This window comes from Leptopilina boulardi, unplaced genomic scaffold (assembly GCF_019393585.1).
Source record: "Leptopilina boulardi isolate dan_hultmark-lab unplaced genomic scaffold, ZJU_Lbou_2.1 LbouV2_51, whole genome shotgun sequence".
Taxonomy (NCBI): domain Eukaryota; kingdom Metazoa; phylum Arthropoda; class Insecta; order Hymenoptera; family Figitidae; genus Leptopilina; species Leptopilina boulardi.
Genome location: NW_026137996.1, coordinates 1,584,528 through 1,597,245, shown reverse-complemented (window position 1 = coordinate 1,597,245; position 12,718 = coordinate 1,584,528). Strand labels below are relative to the sequence as shown.

At 28.7% G+C, this 12,718-nt stretch overlaps 2 protein-coding genes across 4 annotated transcripts in view; both read left to right on the top strand.

Annotated features, from left to right (window-relative positions):
* The first annotated feature begins 1,111 nt into the window (after nt 1–1,111).
* On the top strand, nt 1,112–9,467 carry LOC127289798 (acidic leucine-rich nuclear phosphoprotein 32 family member A). The gene is made up of 8 exons (XM_051317974.1): nt 1,112–1,390; nt 5,916–6,059; nt 6,155–6,274; nt 6,400–6,512; nt 6,597–6,694; nt 6,798–6,868; nt 6,940–7,039; nt 7,167–9,467. The coding sequence occupies exons 1-8, from the start codon at nt 1,343–1,345 to the stop codon at nt 7,226–7,228; spliced, it is 756 nt and encodes a 251-aa protein (XP_051173931.1). The 5' UTR covers nt 1,112–1,342; the 3' UTR covers nt 7,229–9,467.
* A 1,358-nt stretch (nt 9,468–10,825) lies between these two features.
* Nucleotides 10,826–12,718, top strand: part of LOC127289892 (myc box-dependent-interacting protein 1) — a 32,704-nt gene continuing 30,811 nt past the window's right edge. For all 3 annotated transcript variants that reach the window (XM_051318138.1, XM_051318137.1, XM_051318136.1), the window contains exon 1: nt 10,826–11,065. In XM_051318138.1, coding sequence (XP_051174095.1) covers nt 10,997–11,065 — 69 coding nt within the window. In that variant the 5' untranslated portion in view covers nt 10,826–10,996. The remainder of the gene's footprint in view (nt 11,066–12,718) is intronic.

The following is a 12,718-nucleotide window of genomic DNA, read 5'->3' as shown; positions in this document are numbered from 1 at the left end:
TATTTTTTATACATAATTAATAATTATGTTCTTTAACATTAAAAATATTTCAATTAAAAAAAAAAAAGTACAATTTTATTTTATTTAAAAGAAGAATAATTTTCGAAAATACCTGTACAAATTTAATTGGATCTTTTTGATTATTTTCATATTTTATTGGTTATGTTTATCAAAATGTAATTTTCTATTCTCTAATATATTAAAACTTCTTGTTCGTATAAATTTCATAATGATATTTACTTCATAAATATTCAATTAATTTCAATAATTATATATATATTAAATTTCAAAAATGTTGTGTAATTTTTAAAAAATTAAATCCCGGGCATGTAGACACTGTCAAATGCGTGTATGCAGAGTATATTAAAAGACGAGAAAAAAAAATTTATATTTCACCAAATATCTTATAATAATAAAATCATAATAAAAATATTTAAATACCTGTTGCTTCTAAAACAAATGACTTGTATTTCCGGACATCAAAAACTATTTCAGATGTTTTAACCTCATTTTTTCAATTCTGCAAAAATTCGTTCCTCTTTGATTATAATTATTTCGTGTGAAAAAGATTTACAATAAGTAAAATTTTCCCAATTTCATGACATAATTTTCAGCTTGTAATTATTCTGGATATTTCCATTTTTTTCTTTTAAATCTGCAATGAAATAATTATTGGTCAATACACGATTCTTCTTTGTCAATAAATTTTTTAATACTAAAATAGGTTAAAAAATTTTATGCCCACAATTAAAGATTAAAATTGCGGGAAATTGGGTCACGTGACTTCCGAAAAGAGAGAAATTTTTTTTTTTTCTTAATGAGACACTTCTTAATAAAATAACACTTGAACAATTTTGTAATTAAAATAGTTTAATTATCATTAATTTCTTAATAAATTGATTAATTTGTTTTAATTAAGTTGTAAAAAATGAATAATACTTTTGAATTGTAATATTTTCCCGCGTAACTAATAAGTATGATCACTGTCCGACAGATGGCGGTTGAACGACCGACCCGCGAGGAACGAAGCATTCTGATTGGTCAAGATTGAAAGTGGAACCAGACATGTCTAACTTTTCCCGCTTTGAAGGTTGTTGTCATGTGGGGGCCCCGCCATTTGCTTGCCATTAGTAGTCGGTTGGGTTGGTGTGCAAGGGTTTAGCGAGAATCGAACCGTCGTTGAGTTGGCTTCACGAATACGGTGGTGGCTCTGTACTGTTCTGTTCGACTGGTGGCCGATCGTGGTCGTCCTGTCCGTCATATTCCCGGTTTGAAAGCAATTACTGCGACGCAGCAAGGTGCAGTGATCGGTTTTTCAAGTTGCTGAAAGGATTCACCGGCCATGGAAAAGCGGATAGAGCTCGAGAAACGGGGAAGAAAACCCAATGAAGTAAGTTTAAATACGTATTTAATTTTTCATGCTTTACTTTTCTCGACACGATTCATCTTTGAATGTTGAACCATAACTTATTCGTTTTCTTTACATGTCCTCATGGTGATAGATAATTTTTTTGTTAAAATGAGTGTTTTTAAAGGCCTGTGAAAAATTTGAAAAAAAAATACTATTCTATTTGTTCTTTGGGGGGGAAATTGAGTGATACCTCTGTTTTCATCGCGTGATAAAAACGAATTTCTCGAGGGGGAAAAAAAGCCGTCCCATTGCCGACACGGGAGAAGCTCCGTGGAAAAAAGGCATGGCGTGCTTTTGTACGTTGGAAACAATGATTCGAAATATATGTCTTCTCATGACACTTCGCGATCGTGTTGGGTATTTTATTTTTTTTCTCCTAATCAAAAGCATGTCTTGTTTCCACGACGCGGGGCGCTTCCTCCGTTAAAAGCGCGACCGAAATTTGTCGACGGCTTCACGCATGCAACGTCGCAACACAGCCGACATGCTAGGATTGAATCACACTCATGCTAATTATTACCGGTTGCATTAGGCAATTTAATTAATCGATTTTAATGTGAATTTTTAATATTTATACTTTTTTTTCTTATCTGATATTATTTTAATTTCAATTTAATGAATGCTCACATTAATTTTACAATATTACAATATTTTAGGAACGCCATCGTATGTCGGAAATTATATCTTTGATAATTCTAATTTTTTGCTTCGCATATTTCTTAATATACGATTAAAAATAATTTGCTTTTAATGGATTTTCTTATCAGTCAAGTTTTCCATTAGATTATCTTTTCTTTGTTGAAACTGTCAAAATATATTTAAAATTATAAATTTTGTTATACTGAAATTAGAAAGTTTCGATCGGTGATCCAAAAAAAAGAAAAAAAAAATGAAGAACCAGTTTTAAATTGATAATTATGTTGGCGAGTGATTTGTAGTTTGCTAAAAAATAAAACTTTTGTAAACAATAATTGTGCCTACGGCGTGGTCGCATGTGAAGTTACATTGCATCGCCATCCATTATCGAACTCTGATCAATTGAAATTAAATTTTATCAGGACATTTTTCTTGTATAAAATTTTTTAAAATTTATGTTATTGGTAATCGACTACTTATTTCCCAATGTGTGAGATATTTATTCTTCGTGAGAGTTTCGAATAACGCGTGAGTTGCATTTTTGTTTGGGCAGCGCGCTCCTCCGCTTTTTATCAAGCACGAGAAAACATATGCACTCGGAGCAACCATCGGCCGACATCGTATCCACTCCCCGCACCTGCCTCGATCGTTAACGTCGATTACTTAATCGCGTGTACACTCTCAAATATCCTGCTCCAAATATTCTCTTTTACCTAAATCAATTGATTTTTTATTAACCGACATCTTTTATTGGGTCAAGGACACGATCTTTCAAAGTTACAGGTCATTCCCCCGTATCACACTTGGTACAATCTTTTACTGACCCAACTTAATAAATTATAAATAAAAATTTTGTTTTAATTTTCATCGTGAATAAAACAATTCCTAATTTTATTTGTTTTTTTATTCAAATTTTTGTTTTTGATAGCAAAATTTTCGAATAATTAGAATATTGTGATTTTTGTTTTTATAATTTTGAATAATATTTACAAGCCATTGAACTTGGTGCTCCGAAAAAAAAGTAACGAATACCGGCATTATTGCGATGTTTTTTTTTTCTTTTTTTTTTTTTGGTTCCCTTCTCCCCGGACGCCATTGTTGACAAGACGCCAAATAAAGGAAAGTGAAGATTACAAGTTGGCATTAGTTCCGTGGAGAATTTTTTCCATGAGGAATATTATGTAAATTAATTTGAAACGTTTAGAATCTGTGCGAGGGGATGATGGTGCGTGTTGAGAGGCTGCGAGATGCCACCGTGGGAGTTGCGCATAACAAACACCATTTGCAACCGGTGTGCGCGTTTGTCATGTTTACAGGGGGGAAAATAGAATTCACGGAATTATTGAAAGAACTTGGTGAGTGTTTTGTCCATAGAATGTGTTGAAATTTTCATGATTATCACATGATTTCAGTTTAATTGTTTCGTGAATATCGTTTTTATTCTTTGAATAAAGTTTTTTCCCCTACCTGTCGCTTCAACCCACGTTGACATCTTGGACGAGTCCACTTTGGCGCCAAGTGAAACTCGCATTTAACTGTACCATCTTGTTTTTTTTTTTTAATTAAAAAAAATAAAACATAAAAAATTTTGTCGCTCAATTTTTCAAAATTAAATTTGAGAATTTATGAGAAGATGATTGAAAGTTGGTGTGTTTTTGGAAAAAATTTCCTTAATGAATACTTGAGCTGAAGTTAGGATCTTCTAAGTTGATCAGGGCCGTAATTAGATGAGTGGCACCTTAACTTTTTTTTTTGTGCGACATTTATTTCAAAACAATAACAAGCGCGCGAGGAGGAAAGATGTGTTTTTATTTCATTTTTAGGTTAAATATTTAATGAGAAAGAAAATTGATTATTGAGTAGAGGAATTGACACAACACCGTTGACTTGTGAATTTTTTATGGGATTACATACAGAAGGGTTAAATCAGTGGTGAGGGATTCACACGAAGAGGAAGGAGAGTTTCTCGTTGACCTGTGATTGTCATTGATCCACCCCCTACACGCCACAAAACATGTCCCATAACTGTTACCACCTTGCAGGGCCGTAGAAAACCATATTTTATTTAAATCTCTTCCTTTATCACCTATAATAATTCTAACCTACTTTATTTACTTTTCAAGTTTTAAAATTTGAATTTAATCACAAAATAATAATTTTCTTTTTTTTAAATGTTCTTTACTATTTTTTACTATTATTATTTAGTACCAAAACATAACCTCAAACTACAAATATAAGTATTTATATTATTCTATTAAAGTGAATTTTAAATTAACAAAAATTTTAATTTATTATTTTTATTTAACAGAATTTTATTTGTCGAAAGCAAGTATTTTTGTGCAAAATTTAAAAATTAAATCAAAAGTTTGTTGATAATTTCTGATTGGTTGCTTCTTAAAATGCGCGCTTAAGTTTGAATAATAAATTTTGCTAAATGAAAATTTAGTTAAAAATTCTATTAAATGATAATTTTAAGTAAATAAAAATTCTTTGAATATTTAGATAAGAAATTTTATTAAAAATAAAAATTTATTATATAAAAAAAGAAGGTTTAATATAATTTTATAATATTTTATCAAAACTTTAATGAAATAGAAATTGAATCATATGAATTTTGTGTCAATTTGGACTCGCATAATTTTTAGGCTTATATTTATGCGTGTATTAATTTTTGTTTATGATTAGTGATTAAAAATTGGGGATTACGATCCTGGTGTTGTTGATTGTTTCTGCGCGACGTGACCAATCCTATAATAGAAATGTCGGACAGCCCTATCTAAGATTAGAGTGCGCGCGGATGCATCGCGTCGATGTGAAAGCGGTTTGTGGGATAACCACGGGGTTTTGAACTGATCAAGTTCGGACCTGTCGCGTGCCGCAGTCACTACTTGTCGCTCTCTCGGTAGTTTTTCCTCGATGTCGTTAAACAAGACACGGATCCCGTACGCTCCTGTGGTCCCCTCTCCTTTTCTACATCGTCACAAAACTCCATCTCTCTCTCTCTCTATATATATATGTATATACATATTTCCCCGCCTAATGCTACAGCAAAACCCTCTCTCACTCTCTCTTCCTCGTCACTTTACTCCCTTACCTTACTTTTCCTTCGATCAATAAAATAGCCCATCTCCTGCGAATCTCTCTCTATCTCTCTCTCTCTCTCTCCATTTCCGACTTGTTTGAATTTTAACGCCATTTAAATTTTAAGAGAAAACTGTCATTCTGATTTGTTGTCGGGTGACGTATCTATTATGCATGTACACTTCCGTCTTATTTTCGAGAGAGATGAAGAGAGCGGATAACCAATGACGCAACACGTGAGAATTCTTCACGAGATGAAGAGGAAAAAGAAAGAAAATCTTAAATTCTCTTATCTTTTATCTCACACACTTGTTGACATTCTCTCTCACACTCACTTGCTGTTATATTTTTAGTATCGATGCAATTTTTTTTTTTTTTTTTTTTCAAAGGAGGTGGAAAAAATGGGTCAATAAAAATCATTGCAATTGCATGCATTTTGTTTGAGTAGAAAACACGATTATCGATAATCTTACATATATGCGACCTTGAAGATCCGATTCGTCGGATTGTATGACCTTTAAACTATTGTTTCCATGACAATTGAAACTGATAGCTAATTATGAGAGGTGCCTTGAGAAAAAAAATTTGGTGCAGTACTTAAATATTATTTTTTTTTTAGACAATTGATTTTACTGTTCTAGTTACAGAACTATTATATTTTTTTTCATCCCTTTAAATTTTTTTAATTTATTATAAAACTATATTTAGTTTTTTATTTGTAATATTTGTTGAAGAATTAATTAATTTGCAATTTCAACTGATTAATTTGGGGAATTTTTTTTTTCAGATCACAGATTTTGTATTGGACAATTGTCGGAGTACGAATATTGTTGGATTAACAGATGAATATGTAGCTTTGGAAAAATTGAGTCTTATCAATGTGGGCCTTACAAGTTTAAAAGGTTTCCCTAAGCTACCAAATCTTAAGAAGGTATGTAGCTTAAAAATATTCGTACATTATTTTATATTTAATTTGAATTTTTGTAACCGGAATTTTAAACTAAAAAAATTTAAATAATTTTACAGTTGGAATTAAGTGACAATCGAATCTCTGGTGGTTTGAATTTACTTCACACGAGCCCTAAATTGACTCACCTTAATCTCAGTGGGAACAAAATTAAGGATTTGGATACGCTACAGCCTCTTGTAAGTTTACTTTTTTAAAATATTCTCTATAATATATTTATTATACTTTATATTTAATAAATTTCCTTTAATTTCTGTCACAATTTTATAAAAAAAAAAAATGTAAATTCTGTATTGTTTTACAGAAAGAATTCAAAAATTTGAAAAGCTTGGATCTTTTCAACAATGAAGCGACAAATATGGATAATTATAGGGAGAAAGTTTTCAGTCTTATTCCAAGTCTACGATATTTGGATGGGTATGTTTGAAATTGACATAAAATTACAAACAAACAATATTGTCAAAATTAATATCTGGTTAACAATTTTTTTTTTCTTTATAGATTTGATGTACACGATTGTGAAGTAGAAGATAGTGAAGGAGAGGACGATGAAGTTAATGGAAATGAAAATGAAAATGTCGATGAAGATAGTGAAGAAGGTATATTGAATAATTTAAAAAAATTTAACGAATCTGAATTAAAAATTTTTTAAATTTTTATTTTCACTAATTCATAACTTTTAATCGATTTGAATTATTTCAGTTTCTGACGAAGAAGATGACGAGATCTTCGATGAAGATATAGGATTGGCAGAGATATATAAAGATCAAGAAGTAAGTAAAAAAGAATGACAAAATTTAATTTAATTAAATGATATTAATTTTTGATATTTTTCTAATTAAAGGATGATAGTGATGAGGAAAATTACGAAGAGGGTGAGGAGGAAGAAGAAGACGATGACGATGATGAAGATTTTGATGAAGAAGATCAAGAGCAAGAAGAAGGTGAGTTTTTTTTACATTTATTAGAAAATTATTAAATTTTAATGGATTATTTACTGTCAGAAAAAAAATTAGTTTTTATTTTGAAATATTTTATATAATTGAGAAAAATAATTTTCATATCTGACAGAATCGTCACCAGCTCGAGGTAAAAAAAGAAAACATGAAGATGGTGCAGAACCGGATAATTAGAAATTCAAGATAAGAGTTTTTCGCTACTGTCGAATGAGTGTGTAAAATTTCGTATAAATAATAACAATGATTGCGCCGCCGAGTGAACAGCTGGGAATCAAACTTATTGACCGACCAATGACAGTACAGTTAGTGGTGTGATTTTATTAGTAAAAAAAAAAAAAAGAGAGAAAGAGAGCGCGAGAAAGATAGAGAGAAAGAAATAGAGAAAAATAAGGGGAAAAATCATTGACTGAAAACTGTTTTTTGAGACAAGAATTGAAAAAAAAGAAACGAAGTGAGAGACAAAACAACGGATATAAAAGGCATAAAATAGGGGCCTGCATTCCAGCTAGACCCAACACGTTTTAGTTATACTAACGATATTTTATATAGAGTATATAGTTAGAGAATTAGAGGTGTTGCATAGTATGTGAGTGTATGGGAGTTTTTTTTTTTGAGAGAAAAAAAAAAGAAAAATATTTGATGAACTCGGGAAGGCAAGCAAGAGTTTTACACTTGAATGGAGCGCATTTGTCTGTTAGCTTCGGTCGGCCAAAGGCTGGTCATGCTGGAATGCAGCCGTCGTTAATCAGTAATAAGATTACATAAGTTACATTTTAAATATATTATTATTGTACTAAGTATAGAGTAAAAGAAAAACAACTTTTGTACAGGTTTACACCAACAATTTGAAGAAGCATTATGTCGCTGTGAATTTTAGGACAGAAATTAAAGGAAAAAAAAAAAATAAATAAAAACTATTAATAAGAAAAATCAAGTCTGGGTCCAAGGCTAATATCATAAAGATTTTTTTCCTCTCATTTTTTTATATAATATATATAAAAGAAAAATGTAGACAAGGGTTGTAAAAAAAAATAAATTTTAAAAAGTATTTTTTCCGCGAAAATAAGAAAAATTTTATCGATAAATTCACTAGACAATGTACAGATAACATAATTAACTGTAGGACAGTGCAATTAAATATTTTTTTAAACAAATATTTTAGTTCGATATTTTTTTTTCTTTTGCAATTCATTTATATTTTGCAATAAAAAATTATTTTCCAGTTTACTTTTTTTCTAATATAAATAAAAAAATCAAAAAAAAAAGAAAAAACGAACATAATCAACAAATGTTATTCCAGTCTTTACTTTCTGTCTTGAAAAATCACTAAAGCGCTACCCGTGTATTACATTGAGTAACGCGTGAAGGTAATGAATATTGACGACAATGATGATCATTATTAATTATTATTATTATTATTATTAATATTATTATTATTACTATTATTAAATTATGATTCTTATTATTTTTAAAGAAACAAATGTTTGAATATATATGTGCTTTCACAACGATTACGAAATGGTAATTGAAGAGTGAGACAAATTTATACATTATAAGGGCAGACCGACTAAAAGTATTCGGAAAAAAAAAAATTTATTCATATATAAAAAATAAATATAAATACGGCGGATTAATTAAATGTTAAAAACACGACTGTGACGTTACTACGAGAAAACTTAACTTGGACACACGGAAAAATAAAATTAATATAAAAGCATAGAGAATTATGACCGTATGTGAGAGAATGGAATGGATGAAAACAAAAAAAAAGTTTGTGAAGCGTGTGAGTTTAAGAAAGGTTGGTTTTTTGTAACAAAAAAGAAAAAAAAATGAAAACAAAAAAAAAAGGAGAAAAACAATTTGCGGTAGAAGATCAAGTACCTGGCGCTATATATTATTAATGCCGCCAGATTGGTTTATGGCCTTATCCAATTTTTCCAGGACTTAAAAAAAAAAAAAATGCAAATTTATATTAGGTACAGTGAATAAATGAGACGTGTACAGAGGTCTAAATCTGTATATTCCCGAAATGTAAATTGTTGTCATTTGCGGCTCGCGCGGAAAAAATGTGTATTTGACAAAAAGAAAAAAAAAGAAATGAATTATAAATATTACTATTATATGAAAATTATTCCGCGCGCTTCGCGACACAAAAAGCAAAGATAAGAACTTTTGTCAATTGTGATTTTGGATAGACCATTTAATTAATTAATTGAAAGAAATGAAAAAAAAAGGATTATGTCCCAGATACACCTTTGTATTCGTTTTCGAGGTACTTTAAATCCGTATATTATATTGTCTGTCTGTTCTGTTGTTAAAGTGAATTTTTATCAATAACATTTGTTTATTTTGAGTAATCTTCATCACAAAATAAGAAAAAATAATTTATTAATAAAATCAATTTACAAATCAATCTGTTATCTGTACTTAATTGCGGTTGTTATACCTCTAATCGTCTTGTAGAAATTATATCGATAATTAGGCATGATATTTGATTTTTGTACTAACTCTTTTATATTTCTTGTCCATATATACATATATATAAATATATTATATTTCAGTTCTTATTAAATTATTTGTAGATGACAGGTTTCTTTTCTACGCAATTATTTTTCGAAAAATTTGTTTTATTTATAGTTTTAGATTGGACAAGAAATAAAAGATGTTTTTGTTAGAAATTAATATTTTCATTGAATTTGATATTACGTAATAAATTTATTTTAATGAAAATATTTTGTCTCTTTTATTAACTATTATTCGTCTTATTTATGTTATAAAATGTTAAATTTTAATTATTTTCATTTGAATTTTAATTAAAGTACTTTAATTGATAATTTGAAAACAATGTACGTAAATTGGCTAATTAATTTCAATTGTTAAATTATAGAATAACTAATTTTTAATTTTTAATTAATTTACATGACTAAAGTGATTATAACTTCCTCTTTTTGCGATTTTTCTTACACTTTTAAATTTTCTACGTTCCAAAAGAAAAGTGTGAAGAAACATTTAAAATTAAGTTTATATATAGAAAATATAAACTGAAAGTTAAAAACTATTCAATTTATTATTAAATACTTGGTTTTTATAACATTAATTAGTCAATTAGGAACAAAATTATCGCAGTTTTTAAATAACCGCGAGATTAGTTTAGTAATAAAATATATGTACCTATTTCGATGCTTTTTAACTTAATTTTGTTTATATAATATAAATTTAAATCATTATTTTTACTGCATATAGATTGACAATAATTTACCCTAACCTACAATTCAAACAATTGTGACAAATCGGTTCAAGGCAATTTTTTAAATGATTTTAATTAACTAGTAATAAATAATATAAAATTTAGACTCACCGATCTTTTTAAAATATCCAAAAAAAAACAGCATTATATCTAAAAACACAACACTAAGGATTCAATTAAATTACTTATACCGGTATTTTCACTAATTTTCATAAGTTTAACAATAGACAACAATTTGTGCAACCGTTTTTTGTCCAAACTAAGTTAACATTGTTCAAGCGAGAACTTAATTTCACATTATTTAATATTTATCGTTACAATTATATTATTTTAATTTTTAATATATTTAATAATAACTATTAACATTATTCTTACGATAAATTACCTTTTTTTTATAATTAAATATCTTTTACAGTTTTCTGTTTTCAATAATTTGAATTTCAACAGTGCTACCAATTTGATCCGTCAAGTGCTGCCGCCATCGGCGAGTTGCCAAACTAAAAATCAAAATGGCCACAACATGCGCCGCAGCACTTCCAGTTTCTCTTCGCGCTTCATTCAGTGAACTTGGTTTCAATACAGTTAAATCGTGATAAGAAAATTCGCCGGCTTATCAAGTTAAAGTTTTGTGTCAAAAAGCCAAGATCAACTAGAAGGATTTTGTTTTAATAGACATCATTGGACGGAAAATAAAAATGGCTGAGAGTAAAGGCGCGTTGATCGCGAAGACAATGCAAAAACATGCAGGTAGAGCGAAAGAGAAGGTAAGTTATCTCATTTATTTTAAATGAAAATCTTTTTAAATATTAAAAATTATTAATGTTTTTATATTAAACATATGACAAATTATTGGAATCATATTATTCAGTAAAAATTTTAATCTTGCGAATGTTTACAATAAATGCAAGACGTACAATTAAGGAAAATTTTTTTAAGAAAAAAAGATGTTGCAAATGACGATGGCTTTGACTTGCGAGCGTAACTAATGAGAAAATTGTGCACGACGCACACCTTTGCAATAAAATTCTAGCTATGACGTTCGCCGACAGGTTAAATTTGATCCCCGTAGAATTAATATAACCTCTACGTCTTGCGGTGCCTTTCAAGTGCCAAAAAATTTCTTTGACGTACTCCAACCACTGACGATCATGTTTTTCTTGTCATTTATTTATCAGTAACTTATTTTTCACTATTATATACGTGACCATCTTCGAAAATTTTATTATACTTTGATTCGGTATACAGTGTCTTATGTAACTGACTAACGCAAATCTATTGTCTATTATATACTATAGAGCTCTATTTAAAATGACAATTACTTATGCAACTCGCGTCAATGCCACGGCATATTTGTCTGACATGTATATATATATATATTTTTGTTTTTCAATTACTTTTCTGTAAATTAATTATCCCGGGTGGTGATCTTTCTAATCATTCTTTCCTATATAGCAGTTATTATCTTAATTTTTTACTTCCGTAAATTCTAATTAATTAGTACAAATGAGGTAAACTTAATTGCGTTCATCTTGTTTTTCGTTGATTTATTCTATGGTTTTTGTTGCTTATTTATTTTCATATATCATAATTGTAATTAATATTGCAATTAATTTTCCTTAAAAATATTCTTTTGTCTCGAGATTTTGAAAAAAAAATTTTTTTAATCAATGTTCAATTGATTAATTGAATAGGCAATTTTTGTTATTTATATTCTTTGTCTATGTAATAATAATTTTATATTTTATGTGAGATGCATGTACCTTGACAAGAGTATCGATTGATTTATCACTTTGAAAATTTACCATCGTTGGCGTCTGCATCTGAATCCTTTCGTTTTCACTGGCCTAGAATTTATATTCATAACTATATAGAGATGATATTTTAAAGTTGTTTAGCACCTCACTTCCATTTTCATCTTATTTATCTTTCAAAGATGGTCTTCAACTTTAATTACTATATATCTTTCATTTAAAAAAAAAAAAAAAAAAAACTGCTCTTTGTATGTCAAGTCAGTGTGTTACACATATGCACTTGAAATCTATATCTAATATGCAAATTTTCCAACATACTTTATTATAAATGTTTGTTGCAATAAGAGTTAATGAAAAAAAATGAGATATAACTGGAAAATAAGTAGCAAATGTTTCTATAACCTTGTCAATTTTTTTTTTTCAAAAATAATTCTTGTTTGAAATTTTTGAAAGTCAAAATTAATTTTTATTTCAATGAAATTAAAAATTGCATTCGTTTCGATTTTAAATTATTAACTCATGAAATAATTAATTTCTTATCTTAATAGAAATATCTTTTTTCGTTTATAATAGGTGTAGAAAATAATTTATGGTATGGTAATAAATAAAAAAATTCTTGTTTTATATATATGAATGTTTAGAATTTAATCAAGACTCGTGCTGATA